This window comes from Oncorhynchus mykiss, chromosome 22 (assembly GCF_013265735.2).
Source record: "Oncorhynchus mykiss isolate Arlee chromosome 22, USDA_OmykA_1.1, whole genome shotgun sequence".
NCBI lineage: Eukaryota > Metazoa > Chordata > Actinopteri > Salmoniformes > Salmonidae > Oncorhynchus > Oncorhynchus mykiss.
Window position 1 is genome coordinate 25,290,727 of NC_048586.1, and position 21,507 is coordinate 25,312,233.

Genomic DNA, 21,507 nt, shown 5'->3' on the forward strand with positions numbered 1-21,507 from the left:
CAAAACTCACAATTTAATTTAGGATTATGTTAGTTTGTCCAATTACTTTGGAGCCCCTAAAATTGGGGGGGCACATGTAAAAAAAAGTCCTGTAATTCCTACACCGTTCAACTGATTTGGATGCAAATACCCTTAAATCAAAGCTGAAAGTCTGTTTCCTTTCAAATCCAATGTGGTGGCGTACAGAGCCAAAATTATAATATTTATGGACCTGACTATATGCACGCAACCACTCACTTACACTACTGATTACACTAAACACACCACTGTTAATTGTATATAGTTTACTTTAGTTAATAAATATATTTTTGTTATTCCTTGATCTCTGCATTGTCTCCCTTTTTGTTACGGGCTACGAGCCGGTTCGTGACACTCTATACATCCCACTTTTCATGTGTCTAGGATCAAACCTCTGTCTCACAGCCCTTTGTCTCCTTTTTCCAGGCCCACGCATCTTCCCCATCTCATCGACGGCAATCTGGCGTACGCGGTGAGGTGCCTCCTGAGTGTTCAACCTCAGGAATTCCAGTACCTGGTTGACTGGTAAGGTTATGGCCCAGAGGAGAGGTAGGGGTAGGGGTACGGTCAGTCCCTGATCTGTTTCACCTGTCTTGTGCTTGTCTCCACCCCATCTGACCATTCTGCCTGCCCTGACCCTGAGCCTGCCGGTCGTTCTGTCCCTGTTTGATGCTGTCTTGGATTACCAACCTCTGCCTGCCCTCAAGTCTAGTCGCCAGGTCACTGTACTGCTTACAGCAAACAGCACAGACATCACTGAACCCATCTCTCAGAGTGATCACCTGGATAAAGATATTCATAGCCAATGCTTGCACAAACATAAAGATGCAAGGTGAACTGACTGCTGATGAACTGTTGGAGGCAGAAAAATACTGATTCATGGTAACACAAGACAGAGTTTTAGTCAGGAAATCGAACTACTGAAGTCAGGAAAAAGCCTAAACAATGACTGTAAAATCGGAGAACTGAAACTGTTCTTAGATGAACACAAACTACTCCGTTTAGGAGGAAGACTGCAACAGTCCAACTTCACATTCAAAGAGCAGCACTCATGGATTCTGCACAACAAGCACAAATACTCAGAAATGCTGATACAGTACCGAAAAATGTGATGCATTCTGGAGTAAGAGACACTCCAGTACAAATCAGAGAGCGATACTGGATCTTGCGTGGTAGGCAGCTAGTCAAGAGCACAGTGGCAAAATGTATAGTCTGCAAGAGATTCAAGGTAAGGGGCGGACAGCAGGTCAATGCGCCTTTACCAAAAGACAGAACTGAATCACCACCATTTGATGTCACAGGTGTGGATTTTGCAGGACCACTCTACGTGAAAGAAAATGGTTCTGTGAAGAAGTCATAAGTTGTGCTGTTCACTTGTGCTGTAACCAGAGCAGTGCAGTTGGAACTAGTCTCAGATCAGTTAACATAGATATTCCTGTTAGCTCTGAAAAGATGAATCTCAAAGAGAGCATTATACAATGTAATCTATTCGGACAATGCAAAAACGTTCAAGAGAGCTGATCAGGACTTGAAAGAGCTGTGGAAAGCAATCAAAGAGCCCCACCTTTTGCCGTTCTTCTCAGAAAGGGGCATCACCTGGAGGTTCATTGCCGAGCGAGCAGCCTGGTGGGGCGGATTCTGGGAAAGACTCATCAGGTCAGTGAAAACATGCCTGAGAAAGGTTCTCGGGAGAGCTTCGTTAAACTTTGAAGAGATGTGCACAGTCCTGACAGAGGGTGAAGCTATCCTAAATTCTAGGCCTCTGACCTTCGTGCACAATGAAGTGGATAAATGACAACCCCTAACACCAGCACGCTTCCTAGTGGGTAAAAGACTAACCTCTTTGCCCAAGCCATTTCCGGCTGACGCTCAGGACCCAACGCTCAACAACGAGGAAATGAAACGTAGATGGAAGTATAGGCAGAGACTTGTGACCAGCTTCTGGAACAGCTGGCAAAGAGACTACTTGCTGGATCTAAAGTCAGCACACTGCTGTGACACACCACAGCCCACACCTAGACAAACTTGGAAACTAGGAAGATTTAGGAACTGTTTCCAGGCCGAGGTGGCCTGATTAGGTAATGTTCAGTTCGTACTGCCTCAAGGACTTTGTTGAGAAAGCCTATTCAGTTGATATACTCAGTAACCCATTGTTACGTTAATGGGTTACCGAGTTAATGTTTACAGTTAAATAATTAGTATTCATGTGATGGAGATTGAGAGAACTATGTACATATTTCTGTTGATTTGGTTAGTATTGGATTAAGCTATTGATTGCAAGTACCAGAATGCCAGGAAGTAAGAAAAACGAGAACGCGCCAGTTACATACATTTGACAAATGATTATCCTGGCTTTCGCTCAACATTCTTTTATTGTTTTGTAGAATCTAAAGTGGTGGCTGTATCATGTTATGGATATGCTTGTCATCAGAAAAGTTTTTTTAGGATAAAAATAAATGGAATAGACCTAAGTGCAGGCAAGATCCACAGGAAAACCTGGTTCAGTCTGCTTTCCAACAGACACTGGGAGACAAATGTACTTATTAGCACGACAATAGCCTAAAACACAAGGCCAAATACACACTGGAGTTGCTTACCAAGACGACATTGAATGTTCCTGAGTGGCCTAGTTACAGTTTGGACTTAAATTGGCTTGACAATCTATGGCAAGACTTGAAAATGGAGGTCTAGCCATGGTGAACAACCACCTTCATAGCTCTTGAATATTTTTTTTTAATAATCATGTGCAAATGGCAATCCAAATGACAATCCAGGTGTGCAAAGCTCATAGAGACTTACCCTGAAATGTCTCACAGCTGTAATTGCTTCCAAAGAAGTGGTTAGGTGTGTGTGTGTGTGTGTGTGTGTGTGTGTGTGTGTGTGTGTGTGTGTGTGTGTGTGTGTGTGTGTGCGTGTGTGCGTGTGTGTGCGTGCGTGTGTGTGTGTGTGAACATGATGACACCATCACAAACTACGACATTGTTGGTTCAGTTGAAGTTTGCATGTGGGTATTGAACATACGCCCACAGAACTGTTGATATGCTTTGAAATACATATCTGGTAAGGTCTTGTAAGTAAGCATTTAACTGTAAGGTTTACACCTGTTGTATTCGACACGTGACAAATACAATTTGATTTTATTTGATATATTGACACTACAGTAACATTCATGGTGAGTTTTTTTCATGGCACTACACATGCAGTAAAATGTGAATTATATGACACCTACTGTATAATAACATGTTGTTACTGATACCAAAGGACTATGATAATATTCAACCTATTATTTCTAATTGACCTCCATTTTCAGGTAAGTCATGGTCTCTACTCACAGATGTGGGATCTTAAGTTGATCCGCCTGTTGCAGGATAACTTTCCTGCAAAACGTGTAGTGTATTTAAGGTTTAAAAAGGCTTCTGAAGTTTGTAAATTCCACTTTGAAATTGTAGACTTGATTTTCCCAAGGTAAAAATCTGTCATACTGCCCCTGAACAAGGCAGTTAAAACCCCTGTTCCTAGGCCATCATTGTAAATAAGACTTTTTTCTTAACTGACTTGCCTAGTTAAATAAAAAACATGCTATCTTACCGTGTGTGTGTGTGTGTGTGTGTGTGTGTGTGTGTGTGTGTGTGTGTGTGTGTGTGTGTGTGTGTGTGTGTGTGTGTGTGTGTGTGTGTGTGTGTGTGTGTGTGTGTGTGTGTGTGTGTGTGTGTGTGGAGTGCTGCTGTAAACCACAGAGCACAGGAAATCAGTATATCAAACATACCGTTGTCGCTCTCCTTCTCTCTCTCTGACTGATGTGTGTTCTTCCACACTCTATCTTGTGTCAGTTATTAGTTAACGGCGACAGAGCAGAGTTGTCGTGGCACCACGACCTCGACACCTGGCACGTTCTGAGCACCATCCAACCCGGGCACCCCGGATCAGCTGACTCACCATGGGAAACTATATATGTGGTACACTGAGGTGAGCACTCCCTGAGGAACATGCACTCACACACCAAACACGCACACATTTGGTTTGTTCTTGTTAGTGTGTTCTGCTTCTTTCAAAACTGTCTTGCTGTAGTTGATCTATTTTGAAAAAGTGACATTACTTTCTTGTTGGTCTCAGAGAGATGATGGCCTGTTGCTGACAGGGCATATGGCCTCTGTCTGAGTACGTATACAAGCATTTGTACAGAGCTTCCTGTTGCAGCAACAGTGTTGAGTAGGGCCAATAACTTCGCAGTGAATACTCATTAAAACTCTTTAATAGCAATATGTTTTCATTTGAAGTGCACACATTGTGACAGCTCTCTCTCCCATTTCTGTTGGGTGACCAATTCAATTTACACTCTTCTCTGTTGTTAGAGTGAGTAGTGAATGACATGTATAAACTTTGTCCTCTGTTTCCTTTTTTCAGGAAGAAGAAAAATAAAGATGGTAATACTTCTACTTCTTTTATAAAAGTATGTACATTTTCTTGTTATGCTTTAAAGTATTTGTTAAAATTAAATAAAAACATGGCTACGTGTATGATTCTCTTCAGGAGATGACAGTGATGATCATAGCAGCCCAGACACAGAAAAGAAGGTATGAAGTACAAACAATATTTGGCATCATCCAACACATGGATGATATGACACTGAGTTGAGTACTGGGTTAGGGTCAATTTCATTTAAATTCAAGAAGTACACTGAAATTCTAATTATTTTCAATGCTTTTCAATAATACATGCATGTGTGTGTGTGTGTGTGTATAATTCTGTCTCTCGCTGGATCACAGTTAGAAAATGACTTTTTTGGGCTCTTCAAACAAGTAGCGACAGTTGTAAGAGATATGGATGATTTATAATAAGTATGTTAGATAAAGTTCACAGCATGTTTGTTTTGCTTGTCAGGTGAGAGGTGGATTCTGTAGTATCAAAGGCTGTATTCATGGTTCAAAAAGTGTGCAAAGAAGTAGATCATAGTCAAAACCGCTGTCTGATATACACAGATAATGTGTGTCTGTATGCTACATATTCAACAAGTACAGAAGCTTCCTTATCAGTCTAAAATGATCCAATTCACCTGTGATACATTCTCACTAGATCAGTGGTCATGGGGGAGAGGAGTTATTTTAAAAATGTATATTCTATTTTAGCCAACAAGTTTTTCCTGATCAGGTCACGTGGTCAGGGATCATTCCTGGCCCTTATCATAAAGAAAAAGATACAAGAAAAGGAAGCTTATTTAAGACAATTACAACATAACTTTAGTTTCACCTCATTGTTTCCATTTTGTGACAGGAAGAAGATGTGACATACGCCACCATTGACCATAGCAACACCAAGACAACAGGTGTCATAATAGATTCTCACGCTAACGACTGTGACTACGCCATTGTTAAACCTCCAACTTGCCTCGCCCACCAGTCGTTAATGAAAGAAGACTGTGCAGATGACTATGTCTTCATGGGCTGACCTCATGTACAATGTGTGTGTGTGTGGGGGGGAGGGACATTTTGAAGAGGGACAATGGAGATGCAAGGTGGACATAGGCCTGGGGCAAGCTGGACAGCACCTTCCTGGACCAAAATACCCTAGATGTGACTATGATAGCGCCCACAAATGGAACTTTTCTTTGCAAGAATTATGTGCTCCTATAGTTGTATTTAATTATGTTTTACAGTCACATTATGCTTATGTTAATGTTTACATTTTTCCCCTAAGAGAAACGGATGCTTTAGTTCAAACTTTCTATGTGGTTTATTTGGCCTCTTGACAGAGGGAACATACAGGCCAGAGATTCAAAGGCTATAGCTATCATACTGACCCCTGAGATACAACTACCAACCACACCACACACACATGAGATGTTTATGGTTTGCGATAGAATTACGTGTTTGAATTTTCTGCAAAATATTTTCTTTTCACAAATCTATTTGAATGAGATACAGTAAGGTGAGAGCGGGATTGGAGATACTGTTGTTTTGTGAACCGGTCTTAGCTGTTTCTCAAAATCACCAGGAACTGTCGTATCCTATCAATGATGGATGCAAAGATGGATTAAATCAACATCGTTAGAACTTTTGTATCCTTACGTTTATAACATCAATGGCAACAATCAACGGCAGACAATTTTCTGCAACTTCAAGATTGAACAAATTAATATTTGGGGGCTTCTTTAATACTAAAGAGCGGAAGACAAAGAGCAACTGTCAAAGACGTAAATAGCCAATAATGTGGATCCTTAGCAGGTAAAAAATAGAACCTCTGTCAAAATAGATCAATTTAGCTCCCTCTTTAGTCAGCATTAATCACAAATCACATAATAGCCTACAGATTAAGTATGTTAACCAAAACATGTTTCAATTCAAGGGCCATGCTCATCAAAATGGACCATATGGACTGATAATCAGCAGGTGATTGTTTCAAATCCTAGGTGAGCCACGCTATAGATTCAACCTATATGTTGCTTTGTCACTCTGTATCACTAAGCCTACTTATACTGGACTTCCTTTACTAGTCTCCTACACTACTCCCTTGATCTGTCATAACTGTGTTTCTAACATCACAAAATTTGTGAAAGCAAGATGGAGGAAAGTCCACCATGAGTTGTCACATTATTGTATTCCCCTGTCCTTCTTCTTTGAGATGTGTGGTTAGGAAAGAGGTGAACTCATAGAAAACGTCTTTGTGGAAAGGAAATCTAAGCTGCAGTCCAAGCACGTAATTTTTAACCCCTCAGCCCTTGCGCTAGCTACTTTCGCTTTGGGGAATCTGGATGCAGTTTGATTGCAATTGGTACAATTCACTAACGTTGCCCCCTCGAACCCTCGATTTAGCTTGAGGTAGCGAGTGAAGAACTTTGATCGCTTGTGGGGTTGCCATGACCTACATTTTAATGATAACTGTAGTCACATGTTGTTATGTTGTGTTGATACCATGCTGTGTTGTCATGTGTTGCTGCCCTGCTATGTTGTTGTCTTAGATCTCTCTTTATGTAGTGCTGTGTTGTCTCTCTTGTTGTGATGTGTGTTTTTTCCTATATTTATATTGTATTTATTTTTTATTTTTAATCCCTGGCCCCCGTCCCCGTAGGAGGCCTTTTGTTAGGCCGTCATTGTAAATAAGAATTTGTTCTTAACTGACTTGCCTAGTTTTAATAAAGGTTAAATAAATAATATAATAAAATAAATAAAATAACATTTATAAAATGTATAAAAACATGTCATACTGCGGTAGCTGCGAAGTGTCAAATTTAGATAGCTTGCAAAAGAAATGTATAGATAACATTGATTTTTGTGTTCGCAAATTGGCTTTGTCTCCTAGTGAGGACCCTGTAAAACGTAAGCTACCTTCATAAACGGATTTTGGGGAATTCTGAAAACTATTAGAATAAATTACTGTAAAACTAGCTAGCCAACTAGCTGACAGGAGTGCTAGCTAGCTAAGTTAGCTTGCTAGGTACATTAATAGCTTTTGGTTAGTTGTTTTTATGCTCAATTTCAAGATTTCCACCATGGACGTTGTTTCTCCGATCATCACTCGTCGTCACTTGGGCAAGGGACATTTGAGGTACACTCGGATGTGAAGATGTAAAACTTAATTCAAGGGCTGAGGGCTGTCTACTTTGAATTTGGAATGCAGCCCTTAACATACCCTCTTTCTCATAAAATTAGTTCACCTATATTCTCCAGCAGAGGGTGCATATCCCCTGCTTTATGGAAAGCAGTCAACAGTATGCCAACGATATTGATAACTAACCCAAGATAGTTCATCTGTGTTGTTTACAGTGGGAGCAAATGATACATAGTGGGCAGAACAAGCAATTAGGTTGACAAAGTTATGCACGAGCTAGCGAGATCCTACTGGTGCATTGTAGCATGTATTTGCATATTTCCATTAGGGAATGCCTCCATTGTGAAGTGTGCGTGGGTGCAAACCCAATTCGACCCAGCACTCCTTTAAAACAACGCAATTTAAAAAAAACTTTGACAAAAAGTCTATTAAACTTAGTGCACTGTGTTCATAACATATTCTAGTTTTAGGAACAGAAAGATGTTTCATCAATGAGAACATTTGCAGAATGTCGGCCCAGTTTCAGCTAGTTCCAACCTCCCTCACAATCCGTGACTGGACTTTCTCTCACTCACATATTTGGTGATGAGAACTTTCTAGACAGATGTTTCAGATTTATAGCCCCTATGTTGTGTCTGGGGTACCCCATTCTGTCTGTGAGTATACTGTATCATGTCACATCCTATGAAATTGACCAATACAAACAAACATGCAGTAGTGTAAAGTACTTAAGTAAAAATACTTTAAAGTACTGCTTAAGTAGTTTTTTTTTGGGGGGGGGGGTATCTGTACTTTACTATTTATATTTTTGACAACCTTTACTTCACTACATCCCTAAAGAAAATGATGCACTTTTTACTCCGTACATTTTCCCTGACACCCTACTGCCTCTGATCTAGCGGACTCGCTAAACAAAAATGCTTTGTTTGTAAATGAATGTCTGATTGTTGGAGTGTGCCCCTGGTTTGCATAATATAAGCCATTTGAAATTATTCATACTTTTACTTTTGATACTTAAGTCTATTTAAAACCAAATTATTTTAGACTTTTACTCAAGTAGTATTTTACTGGGTGTAACGGTTTTCTTGAGGTGAAGGAGAGGCGGAGCAAAAAGCAGCGTGGTTTCTATTCATGGTTCTTTAATGAAGAAAACTATACATGAACAGACTAACAAAAACAAGAAAACCTAAAACAGCCCTATCTGGTGCAAACACAGAGACAGGAACAATCACCCACAAACACACAGTGAAACCCAGGCTACCTAAGTATGATTCTCAATCAGAGACAACTAATGACACCTGCCTCTGATTGAGAACCATACTAGGCCGAAACATAGAAATACCCAAATCATAGAAAAACAAACATAGACTGCCCACCCCAACTCATGCCCTGACCATACTAAATAATGACAAAACAAAGGAAATAAAGGTCAGAACGTGACAGTAACCCCCCCCCCCCCAAAGGTGCGGACTCCGGCCGCAAAACCTTAACCTATAGGGGAGGGTCTAGGTGGGCGTCTGTCCGTGGTGGCGGCTCTGGCGCGGGACGCAGGCCCCACTTCACCATCGTCTTAGTCCGCCTTATTATCTGCTTCCGTGGCCTCCTAACCGCGGCGACCCTTCTAAATGACCCCACTGGACTGAGGGGCAGCTCGGGACAGAGGGGCGGGGGCTCTGGACAGAGGGGCGGGGGCTCTGGACAGAGGGGCTCTGGCGCCTCTGGGCTGAGGGGCTCTGGCGCCTCTGGGCTGAGGGGCTCTGGCGCCTCTGGGCTGAGGGGCTCTGGCGCCTCTGGGCTGAGGGGCTCTGGCGCCTCTGGGCTGAGGGGCTCTGGCGCCTCTGGGCTGAGGGGCTCTGGCGCCTCTGGGCTGAGGGGCTCTGGCGGCCCCTGGCTGACTGGCGGCCCCTGGCTGACTGGCGGCACTGGCGGCCCCTTGCATACTGGCGTCACTGGCGGCGCCGGGCAGACTGGCGGCACTGGCGGCGCCGGGCAGACTGGCGGCACTGGCGGCGCCGGGCAGACTGGCGGCAGACGGGCGGCTCAGGCGGCGCTGGGCAGACGGGCGGCTCAGGCGGCGCTGGGCAGACGGGCGGCTCAGGCGGCGCTGGGCAGACGGGCGGCTCAGGCGGCGCTGGGCAGACGGGCGGCTCAGGCGGCGCTGGGCAGACGGGCGGCTCAGGCGGCGCTGGGCAGACGGGCGGCTCAGGCGGCGCTGGGCAGACGGGCGGCTCAGGCGGCGCTGGGCAGACGGGCGGCTCAGGCGGCGCTGGGCAGACGGGCGGCTCAGGCGGCGCTGGGCAGACGGGCGGCTCAGGCGGCGCTGGACTGAGTAGCTCTGGCGCCTCTGGAATGAGGGGCTCTAGCGCCGAACAGGCGGGAGACTCCGGCTGCGCTGGAGAGGAGGAAGGCTTTGACAGCGCTGGAGAGGCGGGAGACTCCGACAGTGCTGGAGAGGAGGAAGGCTCCGGCAGCGCTGGACAGGCGGGAGCCCCTGTAAGGATGAGCCGGAGAGACAGCCTGGTGCGGGGGGCTGCCACCGGAGGGCTGGTGCGTGGAGGTGGTGACGGATAGACCGGACCGTGCAGGCGCACTGGAGCTCTTGAGCACCGAGCCTGCAAAAGCCTACCTGGTTGCATGCTCCCGGTCGCCCTGCCAGTGCGGCGAGGTGGAATAGCCCGCACTTGGCTATGCAGGCGAACCGGGGACACCATGCGCAAGGCTGGTGCCATGTAAGCCGGCCCAAGGAGACGCAATGGAGACCAGATGCGTAGAGCCGGCTTCATGGCACTTGGCTCGATGCCCACTCTAGCCTGTCCGATACGCGGAGCTGGAATGTACCGCACCGGGCTATGCACCCGCACTGGGGACACCGTGCGCTCCACAGCATAACACGGTGCCTGCTCGGTCTCTCCAGCCCCCCGGTAAGCACAGGAAGTTGGCGCAGGTCTCCTACCTGGCTTCGCCACACTTCCTGTGTGCCACCCCCCAATACATTTTTGGGGCTGACTCTCGGGCTTCCATCCACGCCGCCGTGCTGCCTCCTCATACCAGCGCCTCTCTGCCTTCGCCGCCTCCAGCTCTTCTTTGGGGCGGCGATATTCTCCAGGCTGTGCCCAGGGTCCTTTACCATCCAACTCATCCTCCCATGTCCAGTACTCCTCGCGCTGCTCCTGCTGCCGCTGCCTATTACCACGCCGCTTGGTCCTGTTGTGGTGGGTGATTCTGTAACGGTTTTCTTGAGGTGAAGGAGAGGCGGAGCAAAAAGCAGCGTGGTTTCTATTCATGGTTCTTTAATGAAGAAAACTATACATGAACAGACTAACAAAAACAAGAAAACCTAAAACAGCCCTATCTGGTGCAAACACAGAGACAGGAACAATCACCCACAAACACACAGTGAAACCCAGGCTACCTAAGTATGATTCTCAATCAGAGACAACTAATGACACCTGCCTCTGATTGAGAACCATACTAGGCCGAAACATAGAAATACCCAAATCATAGAAAAACAAACATAGACTGCCCACCCCAACTCATGCCCTGACCATACTAAATAATGACAAAACAAAGGAAATAAAGGTCAGAACGTGACACTGGGTGGCTTTCACTTTTACTTGAGTCGTTTTCTATTAAGGTATCTTCAGTTTTACTCTTTAGTTTTATTACATTTGAGTACTTCCACCACTGCAAACACACGTTTTCCGACTCAAAAGTTTAGTTGTTATCTTAGTTCTCAGAGTCAAACTCTTGTCTCATGAATGTAACCACAGAGAATGTTGTGTGTGCTTCAAATCCTTTCCCCATTAACTCTGGATGTAGGTTTCAAATGTAAAGAATCTGTTTTTATTATATAACAAACTTGATATTTAAATTCAATCATAAATATAAACTCAACAAAAACACTGTAATTACACATCAGTATTATATAAATTGAGATTTTGATTAAAATCAAAATTGCACTCTTCCCCATGATTTGCAGATGGCAGGAGTGTGGGAACAGTCAAACGTGTGTTATGAGAGCAGTGGTATACAGTTGTGCTGACTACACAGCAAGTCATAGTTCTCATTGTGCAAATTGTGAAAACGTTAAACTGGAAAGATCATCTCTCATCTGCCCACATCTCTTCGGTTGTAGAAATGTCTGTTTTTTGCCATTTTCTCACGTCAGTCAGGAGTGATCAGATCTGTGAGGTTATCCTTTTGTAACAGAAGCCCTGTGTCATGTCCTCCATCATTCCCCTGTTTACTGGATCAGTTTCTTCAACCTCAAAGTTCGCAGCGTGGCATGCAGAGGTGTGTGTGTGTTATGTGAACAGGCCTGCAGAGGAGTTGTAGATTAAATTGGCACTTTGTACATAGCTGGCGTAGGGTTCTACTTCCTCCACATAGTCCTGTGACTGGGAGAGAAACAGAGACTCATCACTATTTATAGTAAACTGCTATCTACGCAAAACATACAGGTATTAAGGTAATGTAACGTAACACAACATAGGATATAGCTCATACATACCTGAGGAGCCTTGGGGCTGTGAATGCAGAGATAAAGCTCTTTATTATACAAGCAATAACATTGAACCAAATCATTTTTATCATAAAAGATCAAAATCATTAGAATAATGAATATTCATACCTAATTCTGCAGGGGTGTTTTCGTGTGAAGTATAAACCCCCCAGAATAACCATGATGAAGCTTATAGTTCCCACTGAGATTATGACTAATCGCCAGGGTATGACGATTCCTGACAGGGAGAGAAAATTATAAGTAATCAGAATCAGAATAAATTTCCCACTGGGCACACCACGTAATTTCAACATGGACATTTGGGTAATATTTGGTTGATATTTGGTTGATCAATGAGATTTCAACGATTATTCACCTACTCAAAAAGACACAACTAAATTCCAATTCCAAAACAATGTCTAATTTTTGGTTTAGTTGTCATCTAAATGTGTTATCACTGCGCTTTCAACCATTTAAATGGGAATACAATGTCAGATATTTTGTATTTATACAAAAGTACACAGTGCAAGTGATTGTTGCTGTTTGAGATTCTGCCCAGATTATTATAGCAATTGGGAAGACCTCCACAGACCTGTGATCTTTGCATGCTATCTCGATCATGCACGAGTTCTATGATTACGTAAGAATATATTAATAGTTAGGCTACAGTAAGCAATGGATGTACTACTCATTTTAAGGTTGAATAAATACTGTTAGAACTACATTAGTTTGTAAGACAGCCTTAACTGTATGCTATGTATTTACTGTATAGTTATATTGAATAGTGCTTGATTGACAACGCAACCACGCTAGCGTCCCACCTGGCCAACATCCGGTGAAATTGCAGAGTGCTAAAAGTACAGAAATAATCATAATAAACATTCATAAAATATACAAGTGTTATACATCGGCTTAAAGATGAACTTCTTGTTAATCCAGCCGCTGTGTCAGATTTCAAAAAGGCTTTACGGCGAAAGCATACCATGCAATTATCTGAAGACAGCGCCCTGCTTACAAAAGCATACAAACATTTTCCAGCCAAGTAGATTAGTCGCAAAGGTTTGAAATATCAATAAAATGAATCCCTTACCTTTGATGATCTTCTTATGGTTGCACTCACAAGACTCCATGTTACACAATAAATGTTTGTTTTGTTCGGTAAAGTCCCTCCTTATATACAAAAAACTCAGTTTTGTTGGTGCGTTTTGTTCAGTAATCCACTGGCTCAATGGCGGTCACAACAGGCAGACGAATAAATCCAAATTGTACCAGTAAAGTTTGTCGAAACATGTCAAACTATGTTTTTTATTAATCCTCAGCCTTTCAATGTCAACAAAACAAAGGAGATGATCGTGGACTTCAGGAAACAGCAGAGGGAGCAGCCATCTATATTCATTGACGGGACAGTAGTGGAGAGGGTGGATAGTTTTAATTCCTGGACAAACTGAAATGGTCCACCCACACAGACAGCGTGGTGAAGCAGGCGCAGCAGCGCCTCTTCAACCTCAGGAGGCTGAAGAAATTAGGCTTGTCACCAAAAACACTTACAAACTTTTACAGATGCACAATTGAGAGCATCCTGTCAGCTGTATCATCGCCTGGTACGGTAACTGCACCGCCCACAACCGTAAGGCTCTCCAGAGGGTAGTGAGGTCTGCACAACGCATCACCGGGGACAAACTACTGGCCCTTCAGGACATCTACACCACCCGATGTATCAGGAAGGCCAAAAAGATCATCAAGGACAACAACCCCCCGAGCCACTGCCTGTTCACCCCGCTATCATCCAGAAGGCGAGGTCAGTACAGGTGCATCAAAGCGGGGACCGAGAGACTAAAAAACAGCTTCTATCTCAAGGCCATCAGACTGTTAAACATCCATCACTAACATTGAGTGGCTGCTGCCAACATACTGACTCATCTCTAGCCACTTTAATAATGAAAACATGTATGTAATAAATATATCACTAGCCACTTTAAACAATGCCACTTTATATAATGTTTACATACCCTACATTACTCATCTCATATGTATATACTGTACTCTACACCATCTACTGCATCTTGCCTATGCCGTTCAGCCATTGCTCATTCATATATTTTAATGTGCATATTCTTATTCAGTCCTTTACACTTGTGTGTATAAGGTAGTTGCTAGTCTGCTAACCATGTGTATGTGACAAATAACATTTGATTTGATTTGGGACCAAGCTTCCTGCCATCCAAGACCTCTATACCAGGCGGTGTCAGAGGAAGGCCCTAAAAATTGTCAAAGACTCCAGCCACCCTAGTCATAGACTGTTCTCTCTGCTATTTGCATTGCCTCCCCTCTTTTACAATGCAACTCTCTGGTATTATCTATGCATAGTCATTTTAATAACTCTACCTACATGTACATACTACCTCAATTACCTCGAATTACCTTGACTTACCGGTGCCCCCCCGACTCTGTACCGGTACCCCCTATACAGTATATAGCCTCGCTATTGTTATTTTACTGCTCTTTAATTATTTGTAACTTTTTATTTTTTGTGGGGGTGGATTTTTCTTAAAACTGCATTGTTGGTTAAGGGCTTGTAAATTAGCATTTCACTATAAGGTCTACTGTTGTATTCGGCGCATGTAACAAATAACATTTGATTTGATTTAAAGAAAATCTAAAGAATAAATAGTTTCATCTGAGCAACTGGCTTAATCCTATTCTTTAACTATTATTTTTGGTTTAGTTGGGGACGTAAATCCAACATATAATTTGTTAACTTGTCAACAATTTAATAGGCTATTTACTGTATTGCAAAAGTGAATTGTGTTTGGTTGTCAACGCAACATTTGAGGGGTATTCAGACCCCTTGACTTTTTTACACATTTTGTTAGGTTACAGCCTTATTCTACAATTGATTAATTACACCATAAAGACAAAGCAAAAATGTAAAATTTTTGCTCATTTCTAAAATTTAAAAAATGAAATATTCAGTACTTTGTTGAAGCTACTTTGGCAGCAATTACAGCCCTCAAGTCTTCTTGGGTATGACGCTACAAAATTGGCACACCTGTATTTGGGGAGTTTTTCCCATTCTTCTCTGCAGATCCTCTCAAGCTCTGTCAAGTTGGATGGGAAGTGTTGCTGCACAGCTATTTTCAGATCTTTCCATAGATATTTGATCGGGTTCAAGTCTGGGCTCTGGCTGGGCCACTCAAGGACATTCAGAGACTTGTCCCATAGCCACTCCTGCTTTTTCTTGGCTGTGTGCTTAGGGTCTTTGTCCTGTTGGAAGGTGAAACTTCGCCCCAGTCTGAGGTCCTGAGCGAAATGGGGCAGATTTTCATTAAGGATCTCTCTGTACTTTGCTGCGTTCATCTTTGCCTTGATCTTGACTAGTCTCCCAGTCTCTGCCACTGACAAACATCCCCACAGCATGATGCTGCCACCACCATGCTTCACAGTAGGGATGGTGCCAGGGTTCCTCCAGATGTGATGCTTGGCATTCAGGCCAAAGAGTTCAATCTTGCTTTCATCAGACCAGAAAATCTTGTTTCTCATGGTCTGAGAGTCCTTAGGTGCCTTTTGGCAAACTCCAAGCATGCTGTCATGTGCATTTACTGAGAAGTGGCTTCTGTCTGGCCATTCTACTATAAAGGCCTGATTGGTTGAGTGCTGCAGAGATGGTTGTCCTTCTGGAAAGTTATCTCATCTCCACAAAGGAACTCTAGAGCTCTGTCAGAGTGACCATTGGGATCTTGGTCCCCTCCCGTCCCTGACCAAGGCCCTCCCTCCCCCGATTGCTCAGTTTGGCCTGGCTGCCAGCTCTAGGAAGTCTTAGGGGTTCCAAACTTCTTCCATTTAAGAATGATGGAGGCCACTGTCTTCTTGGGGACTTTCAATGCTTTAGAAATGTTTTGGTACCCTTCCCCAGATCTGTGCCTCGACACAATTCTTTCTTTGAGCTCTACGGGCAATTCCTTTGACCTCATGGCTTGGTTTCTGTCTGACATTCACTGTCAACTGTGGGACCTCATATAGACAGGTATGTGCCTTTCCAAATGATGTACAAACAATTGAATTTACCACAGGTGGACTCCAATCAAGTTGTAGAAACATCTCAAGGATGATCAATTGACACAGGATTCGCCTGAGCTCAATTTTGAGTCTCATAGCAAAAGGTCTGAATACTTTTTATTTTTATACATTTCTGTTTTAGCTACATCATTATGGGGTATTGCAGAGGATTTTCTTTTATTTAATCTATTTTCTAAAAAGGCTATAACGTAACAAAATGTGGAAAAAGTCAAGTGGTCAGAATATTTACCAAACGCAGTGTATATTTTGTGCCACTGACTTAGGGCTCTATTCAATCCGCATTGTGGAAGTTCAGCTTTACAGCGCGATTGAAATTTAGAGGCAACGTTCCCACTTTGGCTGAGATTGCACTCACAGTAAACACTGCATATGTTGGCTCAATCGGAAATTACATTAAAAAAATCTAGCGCAGAGTGGATAACGCTTCAGCTTTACAAATTGAATGGTGCCCTTAGTCTGGCTTTAATTCCAGTAGGTCTACAAATGTATAATTGATATGTTGGGTTCATGTCTCCATCTCAACTCAAACAGGAATCGAAGTTAAAGAATAGGACTAAATCTAATCAAACTTTATTGAAAGTGCACTTAAAGTTTAATTTGATACAGTCATATTCTTTAACTTTGATTTTTGGTTGAGATGGAGACGTGAATCCAACACATGAATGATTCAACTTGAAGTCAAACCAAGATTGAAACCCTAGTCCTATATGTATTGTCTCTTTTTCGTTGAACGCTGGGTTGCATTGAAACAATAGCTGTTGATGACTTTGCAAATGCTATACAATATATATAAGGCCTAAATCAAATGTTTTATTATACAGTGTATGACTTATAAAGTATGGTTACATTTCATTTGATTTGTCACACCTATCCTTTGGAATGACTGATATCAACAATGAAAATATTTAGTTATTAAGAGATCTCCTTATAATCATTCTCACAGAAGCACATTGGTAGTAGTCAATGGCAAATATCAAAGGTTACGCAGGCCTGGGTTTTGTTAAAACCCTGGATGGGAGACAAAATTAATAGATGTTAGATAGATCAACTCTGCAGCAGGTGCTGCCCAGCCTTTAGTTTTTTTTCTGATAGTGGACATAACATTGAAGATCTGACATTGTTTCAAAGGTACATATTCAACATATTTTATACAATGTTTGTTTATGTTGAAAATTGGTTACAATGATGACGAGAGCCCTTGGGGATTCTTTGGTTGAAATTTCACCCTCAAAACAAGTTGATTACTTTTTTCAAATCCAATGTATTTTCCATGTAGATTCCACGTCACAATACGTTGACAAATTACTCTGAAACAACGTTGGTTCAACCAGCTTGTGCCCAGTGGGTTACCATCATCCCATCCTATTTAATTTACATTAAATCTAGTAAACTTTGTCAATAGACCCTGAAGGATTTTATTCACTAAAAAAGCTATGTTCACTCCTATTTTAAAAGAGTGAGATATTAGTCATAGTGTCCTTCTAAATTCTAAATAGTCATTCTATACCTGGTGTCACCATATGCACCTCTTCCCAGGAGGGATGTGTGACAGCACAAGTCAGGTTGCCCGTAGCAATCCCCTCAGGCAGGACCAATCGACTCTCTACTTTGTTGAAGCCATCTAGGTTCAATGTGGTGGTTGAAGTAGAGTTCCAGTTTTCACTCCAGGAGATGGAGGCAGCTGGTTTCCCCCCTTCAGCCAAACACACAGCCACCTGCCTACTGCCCTCCCACTCTAGCCAGGCAAACACATTGGGAGGGGCTGCACACAGGGGGAAGAGGGGGGAAATAGGCATATTGAGAACAACACATGTATTTTGTATTTGGCAATATAGAGAAATGAAAGCACACAGAAGTCATGCTAAACTGTACAGATCTATGAAGGTTTCTTACCTATTAGTGATACATCAATGTTTGCGGCGTAGATTCCTGCTTTGTACGCTGACTCACAGTGGTAGATTCCTTCATCTCTCTTTGAGAACCCTGGAATCTGCAGGTAGGATTCACCCCTGGATGTGTTGAGCATTGCTTTTCCATCATTGCATGTGTTCAGATTTTGGTTATCATTACTAGATGATATTTGACACTTTATTCCACCCAGTTGTATTTTCCAGATGGTGTAGATCATCTCACTCCAAGTCTTATTGCTGCACTTTAAGATGGCATTATTCCCCAGGTGGAAATGTTCACTCCTGGCAGCTAAAGAAATAGTATTAAAATAACTACTTCAAAGAATTGTACTTATTTAAATAAAAAATGACTTTTGGATAAATGGACGGTAAATGAATAAATGGTTTCATATCAAATGCATGTGTGAAACAGTTCTATGAGTATTATTATAGGCCTACGTATATGTGTCATTGTCTTTTTACAACTCATACAATATTTAGAAGAGCTTGATGTGGCTATGCCGGATATTCAGACCTATCTCTCAGAGTCATGCAGACTATCAGGCCTCATTCCAAGGAACAGGAAACATTTATGACTCGTTTCCTCTTTCTCCTCTCCTAAAACATAAAGCCCTATCTCTCTCTCTGACCAAAAATGTGGCAACATGCTAATGCAGGCTCATAGTGGCGATTAAAGAGGTTTGGTTTTTTTAAAAAAAAGTATGTTTTACCAATGACTCCGTGTTGTAGGCCTAGAGGCGCAGTGGAGGTGAGGAAAGGGGAAGTGTGAGAGATCACAGAAATGTTGTGGTTATATCCTGAGAGAATGATCAAAGTGCATGTTAGTGGCAGATCATGTTAGCAAAATGTTAAGCATTCGACATCATCAGTTAAACATGATTTCATCAAGTGTAAGTTCAATCAATAGAAAAGCATGTCTTAGTTGATCAGCAAAACAGTCTTGAGGAAGAAAAGTGGGTTGTCAGTAATATGAAAGCCGATGTCTTATAAAATGTGTCTGTCTTACAAACGAGTGATAGTTGAAAAATTAGAGATGAATAGTCGTTATTCTAAAGTTCAGTTTGTTAGTTAAGTCTTTTACTTTAAAAACAATTGCAGCACATAAAGTGTTCCGCTCTTTAAACAGCTCCCAATGTTATACATAAGATGTGATATCATGGGAGGATGACTGCTAGGTTACTGAAGTTTCTGAAGTGGGATATTTTCTGGGTCCCACACTGCTCTTTCATGCTTGTTGATGTTTACTTTAGACAAGTATATAACTTCTGTGGTGTTTCCAGAAGCCCACAGGACCCCCATACACTGCCTGATTAGTAATGTCACTTTCCCCCGTATATGCCTCAAATCAATTTCCTCTCAAATGCAGGGGAAAATATGTTAGTTAATCAGTAAACCATGCCACACCAACACACACTAGTCTCTAGCGTGTGATACGCTGCATGTTCCTTCCCGTGGTAGAAAACAATGGAACCTTTCGTTTAAAACATCTTTATATAATCACCCAAATCTGTTCCACTGACTTTGTCTTCAGTTTGACCACAACAGAGTAGTCAGAACAGAACTCTCGATACACATGTCATAGAAATCTAGAGCCCTTGGGGATTCTATCAGCAGCCAACAGAGTATACAATTTAGAACGGGGGACTCCTTAGTCAGAGCAGTAGGAAAATATAAAACATCTATTTTTGATCAGTATTTTTTGGTCATAAAATAAACACTTTGACTGTATGATATAATCATATCTATTTAGGGTATCTATAGATAAATGCTTTGAATGTTTTATGAATAATTGAACCCTTTACACCAGTGGTCACTAACTGATCTCCAAAGCATTCCTAGTCGATCACCAAACATTTTTGTAAAAAACCCAGAGCAAATAATTTACTTCCGATTTAAAAAATGAATAAAAAATTGCACTGTTGGCGGTAGGTGGAGAGTATATTAAGTGCACCTACAGGCCTACCACTGGCCAATTAGATAGCTCAGATCACTGTGTCTGCACAGTTTCCTTGAGTCATAGACTGTAAAAAGAAGCATTGGATGCACAGCAAAGTTGATACTATGAGATTTTTTTTAAAATACTAAAACCATGACCATGTCAACAATTTAAGCCATAACTCACGCTACAATCAGCACTGCAGCTACAATGAAGGAGTATACAAACATTTTCTAATAAGCTTGCATTGTTATTATTAGCAACTTGTGTCTGTTTAATATCGAGGAATATTTCACTTTCTTTGGTCATAGGAGTAACAACATGAATTGGTGCGTGACGCAGACATAATGCAGTGTAACTTCAGTTTTGCCATCAGTTTGAAGACTGTGTCCCTTTTTCTCAGCGGAGGAAGAGCAGAGGGACGGTGGGTCAGGTGACAGGCAGCCACACTGCTGCTCCCTCCCTCCCCTCAGACTGACCATTAGAGCAAGGCCATTAGTTCAGTAAAAAAAAAATATATATAATTATAATAATACAACAAATTATATATTACCAGAGTGATCATATGCCTAACATTTTTTTATATAATTTCAAAACGGTCTGAGAAGAATAACATTGGCAGGGCAATTCAAGCATAGCCAATATGCAGTGGTAATATATTGGGCCTATAGCCTACTGCACAAACCTTGTTGCTACAGAAGTGTATTTATTTGGTTAATGTTGAATAGGCTTACGTTTATTAAGTCATGATTTTTTTTTAAACAGAGCGGTTTGCATTTTGATTCAGAAAGTGATTTAACTCAGAAAAGGTTGGTGACCACTGCTTTACACGGTACTCAAAATGAACCAAAACCAGCCGGGTAAACAAAATGAAGTGATGAGATTCTCAAACCTGTTTCTAAGCTCCAGGTTGCAGAAACAGCCAGGAGAGAGATGACTCCTATAATCCATGTCTTCCCCATCTCTCTGGTTGTTCTATATGGCTCCTGACAATACTCATGTACTCCTCAAGACACTGCTGCTCGTTCCACCTGCCCCCCCCCCCCAAAAAAAAAAAAAAATCTAAAAAAATAAATAAATAAATAAAAAAATCCTAAACTCCCCCTTGAACACAATACCGTTATCCCGGATCCCTAAAACTGGCTGTATTATTGTTCCATTCTGTCTCCTCTTGTCTCGATGTGTTATAATTGTACTGTTTAAACTGTCTCAATGCTCTCTTCTCTTTCCTACAAACTCTAAATCTGAGTTGATATCTGCTCTCTGTCTCCGTCCTGATCTACATATTTGACTCCTGATGTTACTGTAACAAGCCCCTAAATAAACTAAATAATCCCTCCCTCTCTCTTCCCCTACTTCCTCTGTACAGCTCTCTCGCTCTCATTCTCCCACACACGGTGACGGTTGTTGACTCAGACGCCTGTTTCCTCTCCCGCCTGTCACATGACCACAGAGTTCCACACAGCCTTTAAAGTCTCTGAAACAGCAATAACTGCAGGTGCCCTGCCAAAACTCTAAAA

At 42.2% G+C, this 21,507-nt stretch overlaps 1 protein-coding gene across 2 annotated transcripts; it reads right to left on the reverse strand.

Moving 5' to 3' along the window:
- Positions 1–11,092: 11,092 nt before the first annotated feature.
- LOC110501616 (cell surface glycoprotein CD200 receptor 1-A) lies at positions 11,093–21,041 on the reverse strand. 2 transcript variants are annotated; one of them, XM_021579308.2, is made up of 7 exons: positions 20,880–21,041; positions 18,762–18,848; positions 18,035–18,340; positions 17,649–17,903; positions 12,194–12,302; positions 12,074–12,089; positions 11,093–11,960 (listed from the first exon to the last, which is right to left on the reverse strand). In XM_021579308.2, exons 1-7 carry the CDS (start codon positions 20,947–20,949, stop codon positions 11,868–11,870), a joined length of 936 nt encoding a protein of 311 aa, XP_021434983.2. In that variant the 5' UTR covers positions 20,950–21,041; the 3' UTR covers positions 11,093–11,867. The 2 variants fall into 2 exon arrangements, with proteins under 2 accessions (XP_021434983.2, XP_021434984.2); XM_021579309.2 differs by lacking the exon at positions 18,762–18,848.
- Between the last annotated feature and the right edge of the window lie 466 nt (positions 21,042–21,507).

Excerpts from the sequence above, each read along its gene's own strand:
- LOC110501616 (XM_021579308.2), bottom strand. The coding sequence starts at position 20,949 with ATGGGGAAGACATGGATTATAGGAGTCATCTCTCTCCTGGCTGTTTCT. Across the intron at positions 18,849-20,879 it reads AACCTGGAGCTTAGAAACAG|GATATAACCACAACATTTCT; the intron begins GTTTGAGAATCT and ends TCATTCTCTCAG. Across the intron at positions 18,341-18,761 it reads CCTACAACACGGAGTCATTG|CTGCCAGGAGTGAACATTTC; the intron begins GTAAAACATACT and ends CTATTTCTTTAG.